This window comes from Coregonus lavaretus, assembly GCF_964263955.1.
Source record: "Coregonus lavaretus genome assembly, chromosome: 7".
Lineage (NCBI taxonomy): Eukaryota > Metazoa > Chordata > Actinopteri > Salmoniformes > Salmonidae > Coregonus > Coregonus lavaretus.
In genome coordinates, this window is record NC_139994.1 from 10,757,448 (window position 1) to 10,777,540 (window position 20,093).

The 20,093-nt window shown below is 44.1% G+C and overlaps 1 protein-coding gene across 1 annotated transcript; it reads left to right on the forward strand.

The window, feature by feature from the left end:
- Window positions 1-1,728: 1,728 nt before the first annotated feature.
- On the forward strand, window positions 1,729-12,251 carry LOC311132046 (chloride channel CLIC-like protein 1). Its single transcript, XM_084165212.1, has 9 exons — window positions 1,729-2,315; window positions 2,522-2,629; window positions 2,722-2,832; window positions 3,007-3,231; window positions 5,601-5,741; window positions 6,332-6,431; window positions 6,755-6,852; window positions 8,863-9,009; window positions 9,248-12,251. The coding sequence occupies exons 1-9, from the start codon at window positions 2,145-2,147 to the stop codon at window positions 9,848-9,850; spliced, it is 1,704 nt and encodes a 567-aa protein (XP_084021338.1). The 5' UTR covers window positions 1,729-2,144; the 3' UTR covers window positions 9,851-12,251.
- The last annotated feature ends 7,842 nt before the right edge of the window (window positions 12,252-20,093 follow it).

Sequence of the window (20,093 nt, forward strand, 5' to 3'; positions counted from 1 at the left end):
TTTCATTTTTTTGGGGTGACCAAAATGTGCAATCCGCCCTCCGACCTGCGAAAGGCAGCAATTACGTTTACATTTTAGTCATTTAGCAGACACTCTTATCCAGAGCGACTTACAGTTAGTGAGTACATTTTTTTATTTTATACTGGCCCCCCGTGGGAATCGAACCCACAACCCTGGCATTGCAAACGCCATGCTCTATCAACTGAGCTACATCCCTGCCGGCCATTCCCTCCCCTACCCTGGACGACGCTGGGCCAATTGTGCGCCGCCCATGAGTCTCCCGGTCGTGGCCGGCTGCGACAGAGCCTGGATTCTAACCAGGATCTCTAGTGGCACAGTTAGCACTGCGATGCAGTGCCTTAGACCACTGCGCCACTCAATAAGCAATACAGCGTCTAGTTGGCGGAAGAACAGGCTGGAAAAAAATGGCGGAAGCGGACGATGAAGTGGATTCTGAATCCAATTGCAGTAGAATCAAGGAGAATTGGAGTATTGTCCAAAAGAATGGAAAACGGAGCAAAGTAGAGTACAGCGATGAGAATGTCCCTTCGTATCTAGTAGGAGTACGGTTTGTTATTGAGGAGCAGCTGAGCAGATTACCAATCTTGAAGAAACCATTTGAGATATCCAAACTGGTGGAGAGAGTGCTGGGTAAAGTGAAGGTTGTGAGGATCACGAGAGGCGGGCTTGTTTAGATTTTTTGTGCTTCTGCGGATCAGAAGGAACGTTTGTTGCGTCTCACCCAATTTGTTAAGTTAGAAGTGTTGCGTGTGTCTTGTCGGAATAGGGCACCCCTTAAGGGGGTTATGTCTGGCGTCTCGTGGGAAGTTGATTTTGAAGTGTGTGTGATTGATGCACGTCAGATGAATCTTGTGGTGAATGGTGAAAAAGTGAAGAGTCTATCTGACCTTTTATTTTTTATATGGAGTCTCTCCCTACTCAAGTGCAGTTAGGGTATATTAACTACAGAGTCAGAGCATTTATCCCAAGACCAATGCAGTGTCATCATTGTAAAGCTTTTGGTCATGTTTCAAGTGTTTGCAGAAGGGAGAAGCCGAGATTTCCAAGTTGTGGAAAAGATCATATCATGTGTTTTAAAAGTGAGGAAAATGTGACATGTTGCAATTGTGGTAGGAACCATGAAGCTACATCTTTCGATTGCCCGACAAGGGTGAAAGAGAATGAGGCGGCCAAAGTCAGGGCTGTACAGAGCATTTCATATGCAGCAGCTGTTAAAAGGGTTGAGGGTTTGAATGGTGCTCCTGAAGAGTCCATGGTGGTGGATAGGCCTTCACTGCAGACTGCAGGGTTTGCGTTTCACCAGCAGGACCCTGACATTATAAAGGTTAAGAAGGTGGACTTTGTGGCCTTTATAGCTATGGTGATTAATGGCACTGCCAAGGTGAGAGAAGGTCCAGTAAGATATATATCATTGTGGATGTGGCGGAGCAGTTCCTACGACTGAAAGATTTCTCTGCAGAGGAGTTACATGGAATATTGGCACAAGCCGTACCACCCTCTCAGGCCCTAGAGCCTGAGAAGGGAGATATGGAGATTTTTAATGTACTATTTTGATTTGGGTGGATTAAGTTAGTTTCCCTATCACATATGGATTTTCTTTTTTACCTTGTTTTGGTTTTCAACTCGTCCAGCTGGTGGCAGCAATACACCTTTTTGGGTTGTAGTCCGCCATAAAACCCACAGGAGAAGAAGACTAGTCTGCCGGAAATGTACACTAAGAAACTCACTCCAAGCTATCTTCAAAAGTTGTGAGCCCTGCGTTAGCTAACAGCAAATACTTTGTCAGCCGCTAGCCTGAACAAGCCTATTCTACGTTTAGTACAGTATCTATTTGGTCTATTATTTATGGTCAATTCTATGTTAGCCTGTTACCTAGTTGTTATTTAACTCTCCAATTGTTGATTTGATAGCAGCTAGCTACAGGAGCTAGTTATAGTTTCAGTGTAGCTAGCCTAACGTTACTGTTGTTCAGTCACACAGGCTCAGCTAGAAGAAAATATGCAGCTATGTTGTCATTGACGTTTATTGCTCTGTTGGGTTTATTGAGGGTGTCTGTGTCTGGCTTATAAGCCCAGAGTTCTCTGTAGTTTGTTAGCCAGAGTAGCCTCAATAGCCATTTTAACATGAAGAAGTCAACAAGTGCTATCATGATGCATACCATCACTGTTGCTGTATGCAGCCTAGTGCTGGTTGCTCAAGGGCAGATGGACGACGACGAATGGCTTGATCCGCATGATATGCTGAACTACGATCCAAGCTCAAAGACCATGAGAAAGCCTGCTCAACCGGTTGAGGTACATTACGAAGCAGCTGTGCAATGCATGTTTCCGTGCCATGAGTTAAAATCATTCTATTGCTTTGTTGTTTGTGTTTTTCCTTTGCCATGTTTCATATTATAGTAACTATATGAAACAAAATGCTGAAGTGTGAAAATACAGCAAACTGTCTTGTCTCGTGATATTAATGTAATCGGATAACTAAATGAAATTCATCTTCACAGCTGAGTAATTACCCTAATGTACCCACCAAAAGAAGGGAATACAGCCAGGACTCAGATCAAGTGGAAGTAAAGGAGTGCAACAACAAAGTGGAAGGGTTACAAAGAGAGGTTCGTTTTGGAAACATTATTTTGGACAACCTCTCTTAAATGCTTATTTATGAAACAGTGGCAAAGAGTCACTTTTCTTTTTTTTTTTTTAGATTGAAGGGTACAAGAAGAAGATTACGCATATTGCACAGCAGCCGTCATGCAACCCAGTGTTCAAGCGATTCCTCACCAAGCTTCTGAAGGAGATTGAAAAAGTTGGCCTGGTATGTTTTGGCATTCTCTCAACTCTTATGAATGCCGACAATCGATGTATCTTATTCTCTTTATGTAAAACAATTTTAAATGTATGTTACCACCTTGGAATGTAGTATGCTGTCTGTATGCCAAGTGCATATACTTTATGTACTATTCTATTCCATTCCTTGTCTAACCACCAGCCCACCGATCTCAAGAACGATATCCACTACGACGCCAAAGTGAGACTTTCTCGGCAAGCAGTGGCAGAGATCCGGAAGCTTCTGGAGGGAATGGACACCTGGAGAACGGGGGCTCTGGACGATGCCCTCAGCCAGATCCTGGTGGATCTCAAACCACATGACTTCGAGGCCTGGAGATGGCACTTTGAGGACACCTTTGGTGTGGAGATCGACATGGTCATGAAGGTGAGAATGCGTAGCATTGCTGAAAACTACATGGATTTACCACCGCACACACCATGTTTTATAATGTGGTTTGCCTAAAGCAGGGATGGGCAACTCCAGTCCTCAGGGCACGAGTGGTATCACACTTATTCCCCATGCCTAGCAAACACAGCTGATTTTAAACTAATTGCATTCTAAACTGAAGATCATGGTTAGTTGATTATTGGAGTCAGGTGTGATAGCTTGGGCTGGGGCAAAAGTGACACCAATCAGGCCCCAGAGGACTGGAGTTGCCCATCCTTGATCAAAAGGAATTGATGATTAGACTGTTTGTAAAGTAGTCTACACGGGCAGTGAGGATGAAATCATTTGTTTAACTTTTCTTTTAACGTGAGGAAACATCTTTTGACCTTCATACAAGAAAACAGTAGGCTAGGACTAGCCTATAAAAAAGCAACAGGATATAAAAACAAAACTTAAAATACTGCGCTGGCTGGCCTGTCTGATCTTTGCTTGATCTACTCAATTGACTCAGGTACGTAATGACTGACTGAGAAGCACATAAAGCTAAATGGCACATTTGTGTCATCATTAGTAGAAATAAACCACTCCGATTCAGAGCACAGTCATTTTAAACTCAATTCAAGACAAACAAGAGACAGAACTGACACCACTCGTTGGCATTCCAGCAGCAGGAATATTTATCATTGAAATTACACTGCCTTCAGAATGTATTCACACCCCTTTACTTTTTCAAAATGTTGTTGTGTTACAGCCTGAATTTAAAATTAATTCAATTGAGATTATTTCTCAGTGTCCTACAGACAATACCCCAAGATGTTATGTTTTTAGACATTTTTACAAATGCATCAATAAGTATTCAAACCCTTTGTTGAGGCAAGCCTAAATAAGTTCAGGAGTAAAAATGTGGTTAATAAGTTGGACTCACTCTGTGTGCAATAGTGTTTAACATGATTTTTGAATGACTACCTCACCTCTGTACCCCACACATACAATTATCTGTAAGGTCCCTCAGTCAAGCAGTGAATTTCAAACACAGATTCAACCACACACACCAGGGAGGTTTTCCAATCAGGGCATAACATTTACACCCGCCAAATGCGGGTAGATTTAAGTATTGGCGGGTAAGACGTCTATTTCACCATACACATTGGCTGTGTATTTCTGCTGTTTTGTTTCATAGCTGCTAATCGCACAAAGAAATACGAATCCTATATCCCACCTCACGCAGCAATACTGCCTGGCAGGAGAGCTGTGCGCTCTGAGTGAAGTGCTGATAGATTCAGCATGTTGAAGTTATTAATTACACTTTGGATGGTGTATCAATACACCCAGTCAGTACAAAGATACAGGCGTCCTTCCTAACTCAGTTGCCGGTGAGGAAGGAAACCACTCAGGGATTTCACCATGTGCCAATGGTGACTTTAAAACAGTTAGAGTTTAAGGGCTGTGATAGGAGAAAACTGAGGATGGATCAACAACATTGTAGTTACGCCACAATACTAACCTAATTGACAGAGTGAAAGGGAAGCCTGCACAGAATAACAATATTCCAAAACATGCATCCTATTTGCAACAAGTAAAACTGCAAAAAATGTGGCAAAACAATTCACTTTTTGTCCTGAATACTAAGTGTTTTGTTTGGGGCAAATCCAAGACAACACATTACTGAGTACCACTCTCCATATTTTCAAGCATAGTGGTGGCTGCATCATGTTATGGGTATGCTTGTCATCGTTAAGGACTAGGGAGTTTTTCGGTATAAAAAAAGAAACTGAAAGCTAAGCACATGCAAAATCCTAGAGGAAAAGCTGGTTCAGTCTGCTTTCCACAGACACTGGGAGATGAATTCACCTTTCAGCAGGACAATAACCTAAAACACAAGGCCAAATCTACACTGGAGTTTCTTACCAAGAGTGAATGTTCCCAAGTGGCTGAGTTACAGTTTTGACTTAAATCTGTTTGAAAATATATGGCAAAACTTGAAAATGGTTGTCTAGCAATGATTAACAACCAATTTGACAGAGCTTGAAGAATTGTTTTAATAATAATGGGCAAATAGAGTACAATCCAGGTGTGCAAAGCTCTTTAGAGACTTATCCAGAAAGCTGTAATCGCTGCCAAAGGTGATTAACATGTATTGACTCAGGGTTGTGAATACTTATGTAAACTAGATATTTCTGTATTTCATTTTCAATAAATGTGCAAAGATTTCTAAACATGTTTTCACTTTGTCATTGTGTAGATGGTTGAGATTTTATTTGAATCCATTTTGAATTCAGGCTGTAACACAGCACATGTGGAATAAGTCAAGGGGTGTGAATACTTTCTGAAGGTACTGTATGTAAAGGACCTTCTCTCTCTTCCAGGTGTCTGTGTGTGTCTTAATCATAGTGGTCATCATCTGCAGCGAGATGTGGTCTATAGTCTCCTGGTTTGTCCAATTCAAGCGAATCTTTGCCATCTGCTTTCTCATCAGTCTGGTCTGGAATTGGTTCTATCTCTACAAGGTAAATTACCAATATACACACTTCCATGCATTTCATAACATTTCCACATGCTAATTACCCCTTACTGTCTATGGTGCTTTATGTTTAGTAGTAAATTAATATAATTATCTGAAAGAATAGGTACAAAGCTCCTTTACTGCCAGTGGCCATTCTGGCAGCCTTCAGTGTAGGGTTTTCCTGATTCAGGATTGGTTCATGTTCTCCGAGGGTAAAAATGTAGGCTAAACACTACAACAATATTGCAGGTCTCTGCAAATAATGTTTTTGGGTGGGTTTATAAGCAGGTAAGGAAATAGCACAAAGTTATTTCAGGTATTTCTAATATGCCGTCTCTATTCTTCAAAACTCAAAGCCAACTAAATTTAAGGAACACCACCAAGGAATATCTTGAGAAAAACGAAATGTGTTACGAGGAGAGCTAGACTGTGACAGATTATATTTGATTGGGAGATCGATGAGAGGGATAAAAGCAGTCGTAGTCCTGGGGTTCTAACTGGTCCCGGGGATGGCAGCACTACCGCTACACCAGCCTCCAGCACACCAATGACAGTTAATCCACCATATATTATTGGATTTTCTCGACCTGTCAGATTGCCTTTGCCGAGCACCAAAACAAAATGGTGAAGATGGAGGGCGTCGACGCAAAATGCACTGGAAGGAAGAAAATCGACTGGTGGGATAACTTGAAGGGTGAGATGTAAAAATAACACTTGAGCATGGCATCACATATCTTTCCACGGGGGATCAGATTTTCCTAATCTCAGAAATATAAGTGAAAGTACATTTTATTGAATGCGTCATACTTTCATAATCATTGGTGCATGAAGACACAAAGTACACATTACTTCTCACTCGTTTCTGGCAAATAATGTAATGCCGTTTAAGAAAAGAACTTAAGACACATGGGCTTATACATTTTGACCATTTTGTTGCATTAAGTTTACTGTGGAAATGCACATCGGTTTGTTGTCGTGAAGCTTACTGTGGTGTACTCCTCCCTGCCTGTACCACAGATTGGTACAGAGGTGCCATGACTCTCCAAGACGATCCCTGTAAGATGTACTACGAAGTCCTCATGGTCAACCCCATCCTTCTTGTACCACCAACTAAGGTAACCTATTTTTGGCGACCAGGGAAAGTCCATTTCCATTTAGTCAATTCAGGAAGTAAACTGACATTCCACCTCCAGTTTTCAGTCTACTTCCGGAAATGACTGCATTGAAATACACTGCTCAAAAAAATAAAGGGAACACTAAAATAACACATCCTAGATCTGAATGAATGAAATAATCTTATTAAATACTTTTCTCTTTACATAGTTGAATGTGCTGACAACAAAATCACACAAAAATAATCAATGGAAATCAAATTTATCAACCCATGGAGGTCTGGATTTGGAGTCACCCTCAAAATTAAAGTGGAAAACCACACTACAGGCTGATCCAACTTTGATGTAATGTCCTTAAAACAAGTCAAAATGAGGCTCAGTAGTGTGTGTGGCCTCCACGTGCCTGTATGACCTCCCTACAACGCCTGGGCATGCTCCTGATGAGGTGGCGGATGGTCTCCTGAGGGATCTCCTCCCAGACCTGGACTAAAGCATCCGCCAACTCCTGGACAGTCTGTGGTGCAACGTGGCGTTGGTGGATGGAGTGAGACATGATGTCCCAGATGTGCTCAATTGGATTCAGGTCTGGGGAACGGGCGGGCCAGTCCATAGCATCAATGCCTTCCTCTTGCAGGAACTGCTGACACACTCCAGCCACATGAGGTCTAGCATTGTCTTGCATTAGGAGGAACCCAGGGCCAACCGCACCAGCATATGGTCTCACAAGGGGTCTGAGGATCTCACCTCGGTACCTAATGGCAGTCAGGCTACCTCTGGCGAGCACATGGAGGGCTGTGCGGCCCCCCAAAGAAATGCCACCCCACACCATGACTGACCCACCGCCAAACCGGTCATGCTGGAGGATGTTGCAGGCAGCAGAACGTTCTCCACGGCGTCTCCAGACTCTCACGTCTGTCACGTGCTCAGTGTGAACCTTCTTTCATCTGTGAAGAGCACAGGGCGCCAGTGGCGAATTTGCCAATCTTGGTGTTCTCTGGCAAATGCTAAACGTCCTGCACGGTGTTGGGCTGTAAGCACAACCCCCACCTGTGGACATCGGGCCCTCATACCACCCTCATGGAGTCTGTTTCTGACCGTTTGAGCAGACACATGCACATTTGTGGCCTGCTGGAGGTCATTTTGCAGGGCTCTGGCAGTGCTCCTCCTGCTCCTCCTTGCACAAAGGCGGAGGTAGCAGTCCTGCTGCTGGGTTGTTGCCCTCCTACGGCCTCCTCCACATCTCCTGATGTACTGGCCTGTCTCCTGGTAGCGCCTCCATGCACTGGACACTACGCTGACAGACACAGCAAACCTTCTTGCCACAGCTCGCATTGATGTGCCATCCTGGATGAGCTGCACTACCTGAGCCACTTGTGTGGGTTGTAGACTCCGTCTCATACTACCACTAGAGTGAAAGCACCGCCAGCATTCAAAAGTGACCAAAACATCAGCCAGGAAGCATAGGAACTGAGAAGTGGTCTGTGGTCACCACCTGCAAAACCAGTCCTTTTATTGGGGGTGTCTTGCTAATTGCCTATAATTTCCACCTCTATTCCATTTGCACAACAGCATGTGAAATTTATTGTAAATCAGTGTTGCTTCCTAAGTGGACAGTTTGATTTCACATAAGTGTGATTGACTTGGAGTTACATTGTGTTGTTCCCTTTATTTTTTTGAGCAGTGTAGAATTGACCCCAACCCTGTTGACGGCTAACCTATTCCACAGGCCAGGACTGAAAGAGTCACTCATACCTTACTCTTGCCATGCAATTAACAACTATTTGAGTATCCCCAAATGCAAATAGTGCAATGTTTTTCACTTGTATTCAAACTTAAACTTTTGTCTATTTAACAATTGAATTTCAATGTAATTCAGTGACTCCATGTGGGTTTTATTAAAAAACTTCAACTAGAAAGGGAATTGACCCCAACCCGACTAAACTCTAACATTTAGCCTATTTCCTGGACCTGTAGGATGCCGTGTGATAATGTATTATCTCTTTGTCTCTGAAGGCTATCACTATGACCATCACCACCTTCTTCACGGAGCCTCTGAAGCACATTGGTCAGGGGATCAGCGAGTTCCTACGAGCCCTCCTCAAGGACCTACCAATCACCTTGCAGATCCCTGTGCTCCTCACCATCGTGTTCTCCATCCTGGTAAGGACAAACACACAATCAAAGAAGCACTGTCACAAGGTCTGGGGTCAATTCCATTTAAATTCAGTCAATTCAGGAAGCGAATTGGTGTTAAATTCTTGAACGACAATTTCGATTTACTTCCTGTGCTGAAATGGAATTGACCCCAACCCTGACTGTCACACAGCAGTCATACTGTTTCCATAGCCAATTTCCTGCCTGTCCCTGAAGCAGTAAATCAATTCCTCATCTTCCTCAGGTCTTCATGTACGGCAGCGCCCAGGCTGCCATCCAGCATGGCATCACCAGACCGCTGTGTGTCGGTGGGCCCAGGGACCCCTCTCCCCCAGCCTTGGACCAGCCCATGCCCAAGGCCCGTCTGAGAGGGACAGACCACGACCCACTGGCAGGGGGGGACGCCCCTCAACGCTCCCCTCCCCCGCTCAGACGCCGACTAGGACCAGCAGCCAACCAGGGGGTTCAGGACCAGGTCAGGAGTCCCCCCCACAGGGCGCGAAAGGAGCCGACCGTGGAGACTCTGAGGAACGCCGACCGGCGGTACAGCGAGGACAAGATCGTCTCTGAGGGGTGGGAGGATTTCACTGACGCAGAGGATACCGACTCTCTACCGTTAGAGGGTAATACCGACATCCAGGAAGAGATACAACAAGAACCAGTGGTAGTTGGATCCACAACTGAAGGCAATAACTCGCAAAAAGCTAAACCCTCTCCAGTGAAAGCCAAACCAAATGAGGTGTACGTGGCGTCTGAATCTAAGGGGGTAGCTGACAGCCAGGCTGAGAGGCAGCCCTCACCAACTACACAGGGAATAATCGGAGTGGTTTGTGTTGACCTCCACTGAGTTATAGATGCAAAGGTGTTCCCTTATGAACCTGGGGGCACTGGGGGCTTATCAAAAGCAGCCTGTCATTGTAGGTTTTGAGCAGCTACACTGGAAGCGTATACTGTAGATCGCGCCAGCAGAGTGCAAGCCACTCCAGCAAGTGGTCTTGGGTGCGAACTACACAACACATTCTTGAAACTCGAACCAGAGAGTAATTTTACGCTTCAGACCCACCCTGCCAGTGTAGCAGGTTTAATTGACAACAATGGGAGCGGGTCACTCGCTGCTCATGCCCGGCCTAAATAACACATCCAGTGTAGCAGGTCTGTTATGCCAATACATAGTCTTCATTCTAAGCGGTAGGCTAATGGAAAGTAACCTATATTTATGCATACATTTTTCATACTGGCCCCCCATGGGAATCGAACCCACAACCCTGGCGTTGCAAGCGCCATGCTCTACCAACTGAGCTGCAGGAGGCCTTGTATGTTTAAATGCCAACCACAGCATCTTACATGCGTTAATGGGATGATTCAGATTCTACATCAATTGGTAAATAGTACCTTCTCTTAAATCAGCTGATCCAGTGTTTTTATAAATCTTTTATCCCAATTTTCCTTTTGCCGTCTCTTTCACGGTTTTTTTTTTTTTACCACCACTGTGCTTTATTGTGCTTTTGTTTGCCTGCCTGGTCAATGTGCATGTACTGTTAACGCATGAATAACACCCACGTTTATGAATGACGAAAGTATGTTGTGCAATAATCCTGTCACTGTTTTGTGGCAACTCGCCTTCTGAAATGATGTGAATTATGTTCTGTATGTTTAGGGCTCGACATTAACCTTTATTCGGGACAAGAAGAATATAGCTGAGTTCACACATCACAATATCAAACAGTTACGCTGATCAGAATAGGATCAGTGTCGTCTGGATGCTATGTATTGCTGTTCTCCCAATATCTGTTTAGGATTGTATTGCATTGACAGGCAGAGCGGTCTTTCAATCATCCCTGGTTGTGAGATTTAGATCTGTGTGTAGCCACGTGTGCACTTTTGTTGATATTCCTTGCTAATTAGTGAGTTATTTGCATAGTTATAGAACATTTCTGGTCAGCAAACAGGCTTCGTACGGTCATGAAAATCCTGGAAAAGTCATGGTTTGCGCATTGGCTGCATGTGTGCGAGTGGGCCGGGAGAGAGGGAGACATTGCAGCAGGTAGGCCTCCAAAATAATGACAAGACTAACTAGATAGCCAATTAAACACACATCGTGTAGCCTGGCTAGTTATTTCTGTAGTTAACTACAGTGCATTCAGAAAGTATTCAGATCCCTTTACTTTTTCCACATTTTGTTACGTTACAGCCTTATTCTAAAATGGATTAAATTAATTGTTTCCCTCATCAATCTACCCACAATACCCCATAGTGACAAAGCTGAAATACCTTATGTAAATAAGTATTCAGACCCTTTGCTATGAGACTCGAAATTGAGCTCCATGATTTGATTGGACATGATTTGGAAAGGCACACCTGTCTATATAAGGTCCCACAGTTCACAGTGCATGTCAGAGCAAAAAAAGGAATTGTCCGTAGAGCTCCGAGACAGGATTGTGTCGGCACAGATCTGGGGAAGGGTACCAACATATTTCTGCAACATTGAAGGTCCCCAAGAACACCGTGGCCTTCATCATTCTTAAATGGAAGAAGTTTGAAACCACCAATACTCTTCCTAGAGCTGGCCGCCCGGCCAAACTGAGCAATCGGGGGAGAAGGGCCTTGGTCAGGCAGGTGACGAAGAACCCAATGGTCACTCTGACAGCTCTCCAGAGTTCCTCTGTGGAGATGGAAGAACCTTCCAGAAGGACAACCATCTCTGCAGCACTCCACCAATCAGGCATTTATGGTAGTGGCCAGACGGAAGCCACTTCTCAGTAAAAGGCACATGACAGCCCACTTGGAGTTTGCCAAAAGGCACCTAAAGGACTCTCAGACTATGAGAAACAAGATTCTCTGGTCTGATGAAAACCCATGTTTGTCCCCTGTTGTTGCGTGCCTTTCTTTGTTTGATGAAATCCATACTTTTTTATAAAACGTTAATCAAATACAACTACCGACTGTTTCCTTGTTGAGATTCAATTGGCACATGTGCATTTGCGCTGGGTTGTGATCCTAGAGCAACAGCATTAAGGAAACATTCAGTGATTGTATTTGATTAACTTTAGTCTGCGCTCAACTCTGTGGAGGTACTTGGCAAATCACAGTACAGTATCAACTGGCTGAATCCTACATTGGATTCGATGTCTGCATGTAGTCCGCCAGCAGCGGTTCCAGTGACTCACATTTGAACTTTAATCTGCTATTGTAACTTCTTTCATTCTGCTCAGATAAGTGATATGATAATAAACAGTTATTATCCTCTCGCTGGACAAATCAATTATCTTTCCGGGAGCGAGTCAGTTGGGCCTCTTGGGTGAGTTTTTTTTTTTTAAACAAAAAGTTGTCGAATATTCCTGCAGAATGTTGTTTTTGTACTTTTAATATAAAATGTTTCAACTATGGTTATAAATGTTTCCATTTCTAGTAAGAGTTAAGACTTTCAGAAGCTCTCAAAATCAATAAGCCTAACATGAAACGTTGGTAGAAAATGTAATTCAACTTAAGTGCAGTGAACTTATGTCTTAGTTATAAAATTACACTGTACAACTACAAAACAATATGCTGAAATGACCACTGCCACCAACTGTTAATATTAGCATTTTCTAACCAAAAACCAATGTAATTCAATGCCCCCCAGTTAGCATACTCAAAATTTCATGCCCAGATAATCTCAAAATAACTTCAAACCAAGTTGTTGAGTTTTGAGTATGAATTTTAAAAGAATCCTGAATACACCTGACCTGTGACTTTTTAAAACATTTTTATTCCACCCTGGTCATGTGTCTAAGCAATGTGAAAATATGTAGAATTGAGCTTTAAAACATGTTTTCTAAATCATGGGGGTGTAGACAATTCACAATAGGAAATCTCACTCAAAGCTATATTCAAAAGTTGGCCGTTTTGAGACTTGAACCTGTGGGGTCTGAAAATGCCATGTTTCTCTTTGCCACCGACTCGGTCCGATCCGTGTGTGAGAAGGCTGGTCACTTCCCGATCTTGCTTTACCTCTTTTGGAGCGTTGACAAGAGAAACGAGAAGTCAAATTACTGTGCAAATTACGTTCAAAAGCAATAGGAATCGATACTATACTGAACAAAAATAAACGCAGCATGCAACAATTTCTAACGGCTCTTAACAAAACTCCCCCTACAGAAGACGCCTTCAACCTGCTATAGTCAGTGTATGTTTTTTATTTAAATGATTATTTCTCACTGATGAAAGTGAAGAAGCCATATCGCAAGCAATGATTATTGACGTTTCTAAAAGTTAAAACGAAGCGTCCGGACTAGTTCATGAGGCAGTCGTGGGTAATGTTCCCTCGACTGCCTTCTTTAGGCACTTAGCAAATTTCAGGTCTGCTGAGCACAAATTCTGTGCAACTTCCAGCATGCGTTCACTGATAGTAATGGCGCCGGAGGGGATGGCTGCCGTTTTACAGGCTCCTAACCAACCTATTTTGTTTGTTTTTTTGCGTTGTTTGTAACTTATTTTGTTCATAATGTTGCTGCTACTCTCTCATGACCGAAAAGAGCTTCTGGACATCAGAACAGCAATTACTCACCTCGAACTGGACGAAAATCAATTATTTAACAAGCCCGTCGAAGGATATACTGCTTTCTCGAGAACAGGCCCAAATCCCCGTCATTTGTGTGAAAAAGGGGGCGGAGGTCGGGCTGCCTTCTGAGAATTCGTAGGCGAGTGAGTAAACCTCCACTACCATCCGTTCTATTGGCCAACGTGCAATCATTGGAAAACAAAATGGATGATCTTCGATTAAGACTATCCTACCAACGGGACATTAAATATGTTATGTTTCACCGAGTCGTGGCTGAACGACGACACGGATAATATAGAGCTGGCTGGGTTTTCTGTGCATCGGCAGTACAGAGAAGCTATGTCTGGTAAGACGAGGGGTGGGTGTGTGTCTATTTGTCAATAACAGCTGGTGCGCGATTTCTAATACTAAAGAAGTCTCGAGGTATTGCTCGCCTGAGGTAGAGTACCTCATGAAAAGCTGTAGATCACACCATCTATATTATTCGTAGCCGTCTATTTACCACCACAAACCGATGCTGGCACTAAGACCGCACACAAAGCTCTCCCTCGCCCTACATTTGGCAAATCTGACCATAATTCTATCCACCTGATTCCTGCTTACAAGCAAAAACTAAAGCAGGAAGTACCAGTGACTCGCTCAATACGGAAGTGGTCAGATGACGCGGATGCTACACTACAGGACTGTTTTGCTAGCACAGACTGGAACGTACGGTCCGCACAGTGACCGTACGTACATATCCCAACCAGAAGCCATGGATTACAGGCAACATCCGCATCGAGCTAAAGGCTAGAGCTGCCGCTTTCAAGGAGCGGGACACTAATAAGAAATCCCGCTACGCCCTCAGATGAACCATCAAACAGGCAAAGCATCAATACAGGATTAAGATTTAATCCTACTACACCGGCTCTGACGCTCGTCGGATGTGGCAGGGCTTAAACTATTATGGACTACAAAGGGAAACCTAGCTGCGAGCTGCCCAGTGACGCAAGCCTACCAGACGAGCTAAATGCCTTTTATGCTCACTTTGAGGCAAGCAACACTGAAGCATGCATGAGAGCACCAGCTGTTCCAGACGACTGTGTGATCACGCTCTCGGTAGCCGATGTCAGCAAGACCTTGGAGCCGATTTGTGAATTACAGGAAAAGGCGGGCCGAACAGGCCATCATTAACATTGACGGGTCGAGAGTTTCAAGTTCCTTGGTGTCCATATCACCAACAAACTATCATGGTCAAAACACACCAAGAGAGTTGTGAAGAGGGCACGACAACACCTTTTCCCCCTCAGGAGACTGAAAATATTTGGCATGGGTCCCCAGATCCTTAAAGTTATACAGCTGCACCATCAAGAGCATCCTGACCGGTTGCATCACCGCCTGGTATGGCAACTGCTCGGCATCTGACCGTAAGGCGCTACAGAGGGTAGTGCGTACAGCCCAGTACATCACTGGGGCCAAGCTTCCTGCCATCCAGGACCTTTATACGAAGCGGTGTCAGAGGAAGGCCCAAAGAAATTGTCAGACTCACATTGACTCGGTACCGGTACCCCCTGTATATAGCCTCGTTGTTGTTATTTTGTGTTACTTTTTACCTTAGTTTATTTATTTAATATTTTCTTATCGCTTTGAATGGCATTGTTGGTTAAGGGCTTGTAAGTAAGCATTTCACGGTAAGGTCTACACCTGTTGTATTCGGCGCATGTGACAAAATTATTTGATTTGAACACTGAGGCTGTACAGGCTTTAAGTTAATGTTAAGTGGCCATGGGGCAGCAGGTAGCTTAGTGGTTAAGAGCGTTGTGCCAGTAACCGAAAGGTCGCTGGTTCTAATCCCCAAGCCGACTAAGTGAAAAATCTGTCTGTGCCCTTGAGCAAGGCACTTAACCCTGATTGCTCCTGTAAGTCGCTCTGGATAAGAGCGTCTGCTAAATGACTAAAATGTCAATGTAAAATGTATGTAGGCCACTGAAGCTATTTGATCATAATGTAGGCCTACCAGAGTAGCCTACCATCAAGAAAAATTGAGAAAATGCATCCCATAACATTTGAACATGGAAATAGATGTTCTATCGTTCAGCCTACAGTAGCAGCCAATGTGTGGTGTTCAATGTAGGCCTACATTCCATGAGACTTTTGCAAAAAACATGCAGGGCTTGACATTAACCTGTTTATCCACTTGTCCTTCAGACAAGGAGGTGACTGAAAATGTTGTTTGATGCAAGACACCACTTTACAAAATAAAATGCATTATTATTACCATACCATTATTAGAGAATCAGACAAATTATGCTGCCCTCTCCCTATTGGCTACTTAGCTTATTCAAGCCTGTCTCAAAATACAACACTGCCCCTTTATGACAAAAAAAAGCTCTTTATCGCTTTTCAAAGATGCCTAGAAATATACACCTTTTGTGCTCTTGTAGGAAGCAATCACTCCCCTATAGCTACCTACAAATGATCTATAACTGGGATAATAACTCCCTAACTAGCAAAGGATATGAACAAAATGTGCACAAGTGGCTACATGCAGCTCTCCCTTTGATCTCAAAACAAGCACATCTACTCAACCGCTCATGCTGTAAACACAGTCCTGTTTAAAGTAAATGGCACAGATCCACATATGGCAATGGTCTATTTGCATATAGGCCTACTGCAGCTCTGATTGTTTAAGCCTCACCGGTCTGTGTAGAGTATGGGCTGAGTAGTGCCTGTCAATGCAATAGAATCCTACTCCGATGTGTTCTGCCTACAACAAAATCTCTTGCACAGTTCGTTTTGTTTTGGTATGTTGCATTGAAAGTGGCTAATATTGCGTTGATAGTGTTAACAGGGAAAACTGTAGAACAGTGGTCACCAACTTTTTTCTGAGTCAAGATCACAGAGTCAAAATGCAAGTCGAGATCTACCGCTCAGATTTTTGTCAAACTGGTCTTTTAAAAACGTAAGCCTATGCAGCATTAACCAATTAAAAACAGTACTGTAGCAATGAGGTTTGTGCAGTAAGCTATAGGCCTAATACATTATCACCGCATATTGGCTTTGCTTGAATTGCCCTGCCAATGCATTGTTGTTCGGGACATTTAAAAATATATTTCAAAATTTGAGGTAGGCTATATGATCACACCGGTAATAGTTCCGTTGTTGTATTACTTGTGAGGCACAGCTGAATGAAAAATACCCAAACCGCTAATAATAACGCAAGCCTGTAGATACACTTTACTCCTCATTCATTACTGCTGCACTGCTTGTAGTGCTGAGTGGAAATGGGAAGAACGCGCATTTTATGGCGTATAAAAGTGTTGAATACAAAGTGTTGACAGTTCTGAGTAAGAACTTAAACAAGAACTCAAATCATAAAAAACAGTAGCTCTTTGCTGTATTCGTTGACAGTCTCTAGTCATGGTTTTGAAATATATATTTCGCTGTTGCTCTGTTTTATGCCTGCTACGCTACTGCAGACACGGTAATCTGAGCCATCCGATTGGCCAGCGGTAGTCATATAGTGCACTTGATTTGCTCTCTTTGCCCGCCAGGAAGGCACAGTTTGTACTTCAGACACATTAAATGGTTCAAAATGGCAACAGTTCGCCTACAGGGCAGCTGAATCAGGTGCAACTACCGCCAACAGCCCGAGACGAAAGAAAAAAAAGGAGCAGAAGGCTTTACATTGGATTTTTTACAGAAATGTTTGGCGATCGACTAGGAATACCTTTGAGATCGGTGACCAATGCTCTAGAAAATTGAGTGAAGTTCAATCTCATGCTTCTACCTGTGGGCTGATATTTATGCGCGGCAGTTCCGGCCAACTGCAAGCGCGCAGTTTAGAGGGAACATTGGTCGTGGGTGAAGCTAATGGCTGAGAACTGTTGGGAGAAGGCAGAATGCTGAGAACTGTAGGGACAAGGCAGCATGCCGGCTAGAGTTTGAGAGCTAGATGAAAGGTTAGCACAACCCCATAAATAACCCCCTTGACAGGCGCCATAATTCGTAAATCCATACACAAAACATTCCATTCAGAAAGCTATGAGGCGCAAATCACGCTTATTCTGTTCCACGGACACACAAAAAATCGGAATAAAACCAGATCTTGTGACTCTCACCGACGCCTCCATTGTACCCCTCGTGACTTTGAACGGATCCCTCACTCCGACTATAAAATAATCTAGGGATTCCTTAGTTTCCATCACAATTTTATTTTTGTTTCCTTTCTTTTTCACGAATGTAGCCAACTCGTTCTCACTCTCTGTACTCTCATCTTCACCCGACCATCATCAGTTTTGGACAGAACAGCCGTATCCGCCATTTTATAGCATTTCCTTCTCTCAGCAGATGATATCATGGCGGTCCGCAAACAAACGTTTAAAGTGCATGCCGCCACCTACTGTGCTGGAATGTACGATCAGTCATTATCTGGCCAATTCTGTACTAAAATTCAAAACCAAATAAATCCCTAAATTCTACCACACCCTCCCCCCTCCTAACCCCCCCCCCCCCCCCAACCCCATTCAACTTTATCTATATCATGCTGAAACCATTTCAACAGTCACATCTGTTACCTCCAATATCTCTTTTGCAGTCTCCACAATAACCTTCAACCTGGCATTTCTGCTTTCCACAACCCGAGTCGTATTGATAACCTTACCAATAAAAGCTATGAAGTCAACTTTATTCATTATCAAAGTGTCCTTTGACACCGCACATTCATGAGCACAAGATTTCTGAACAGGACCATCAGAAGCACCAGCCCCGACAGTAGGTCCACTTACTACAGGTACATCAGTCCGCACTGTAGTTCTACCAATCTGTTTTACGGCCTCTGCATATGATGCATCATGACTGATCCTGTATCTCTGAGCCTCTCTAGAGTCTCTCTGTACCTGGCATCCACCAAATGCTGCACTGTGTTCTCCCCCACAATTACAGCCCTTAACCAACAGTGCATTTATTTTAAACAAAAAAAGTAAGAATAAAACAACAACAAAAAAAGTGTTGAGAAAAAAAGAGCAGAAGTAAAATAAAGTGACAGTAGGGAGGCTATATATACAGTAAAATAAAGTGACAGTAGGGAGGCTATATATACAGGGGGGTACCGTTGCAGAGTCAATGTGCGGGGGCACCGGCTAGTTGAGGTAGTTGAGGTAATATGTACATGTGGGTAGAGTTAAAGTGACTATGCATAAATACTTAACAGAGTAGCAGCAGCGTAAAAAGGATGGGGTGGGGGGGCAGTGCAAATAGTCCGGGTAGCCATGATTAGCTGTTCAGGAGTCTTATGGCTTGGGGGTAGAAGCTGTTGAGAAGTCTTTTGGACCTAGACTTGGCACTCCGGTACCGCTTGCCGTGCGGTAGCAGAGAGAACAGTCTATGACTAGGGTGGCTGGAGTCTTTGACAATTTTGAGGGCCTTCCTCTGACACCGCCTGGTATAGAGGTCCTGGATGGCAGGGAGCTTTGCCCCAGTGATGTACTGGGCCGTACGCACTACCCTCTGTAGTGCCTTGCGGTCAGAGGCCAAGCAGTTGCCATACCAGGCGGTGATGCAACCAGTCAGGATGCTCTCGATGGTGCAGCTGTAGAATTTTTTGAGGATCTGAGGACCCATGCCAAATCTTTTTAGTCTCCTGAGGGGGAATAGGCTTTGTCGTGCCCTCTTCACGACTGTCTTGGTGTGTTTGGACCATGATAGTTCGTTGGTGATGTGGACACCAAGGAACTTGAAGCTCTCAACCTGTTCCACTACAGCCCCGTCGATGAGAATGGGGGCGTGCTCAGTCCTCTTTTTTTTCCTGTAGTCCACAATCATCTCCTTTGTCTTGGTCACGTTGAGGGAGAGGTTGTTGTCCTGGCACCACACGGCCAGATCTCTGACCTCCTCCCTATAGGCTGTCTCATCGTTGTCGGTGATCAGGCCTACCACTGTTGTGTCGTCGGCAAACTTAATGATGGTGTTGGAGTCGTGCCTGGCCATGCAGTCATGGGTGAACAGAGAGTACAGGAGGGGACTGAGCACGCACCCCTGAGGGGCCCCCGTGTTGAGGATCAGTGTGGCAGATGTGTTGTTACCTACCCTTACCACCTGGGGGCGGCCCGTCAGGAAGTCCAGGATCCAGTTGCAGAGGGAGGTGTTTAGTCCCAGGATCCTTAGCTTAGTGATGAGCTTAGAGGGCACTATGGTGTTGAATGCTGAGCTGTAGTCAATGAATAGCATTCTCACGTAGGTGTTCCTCTTGTCCAGGTGGGAAAGGGCAGTGTGGAGTGCGATAGAGATTGCATCATCTGTGGATCTGTTGGGGCGGTATGCAAATTGGAGTGGGTCTAGGGTTTCTGGGATTATGCTGTTGATGTGAGCCATGACCAGTCTTTCAAAGCACTTCATGGCTACAGACGTCAGTGCTACGGGTCGGTAGTCATTTAGGCAGGTTATCTTAGAGTTCTTGGGCACGGGGACTATGGTGGTCTGCTTGAAACATGTTGGTATTACAGACTCAGTCAGGGACATGTTGAAAATGTCAGTGAAGACACTTGCCAGTTGGTCAGCACATGCTCGGAGT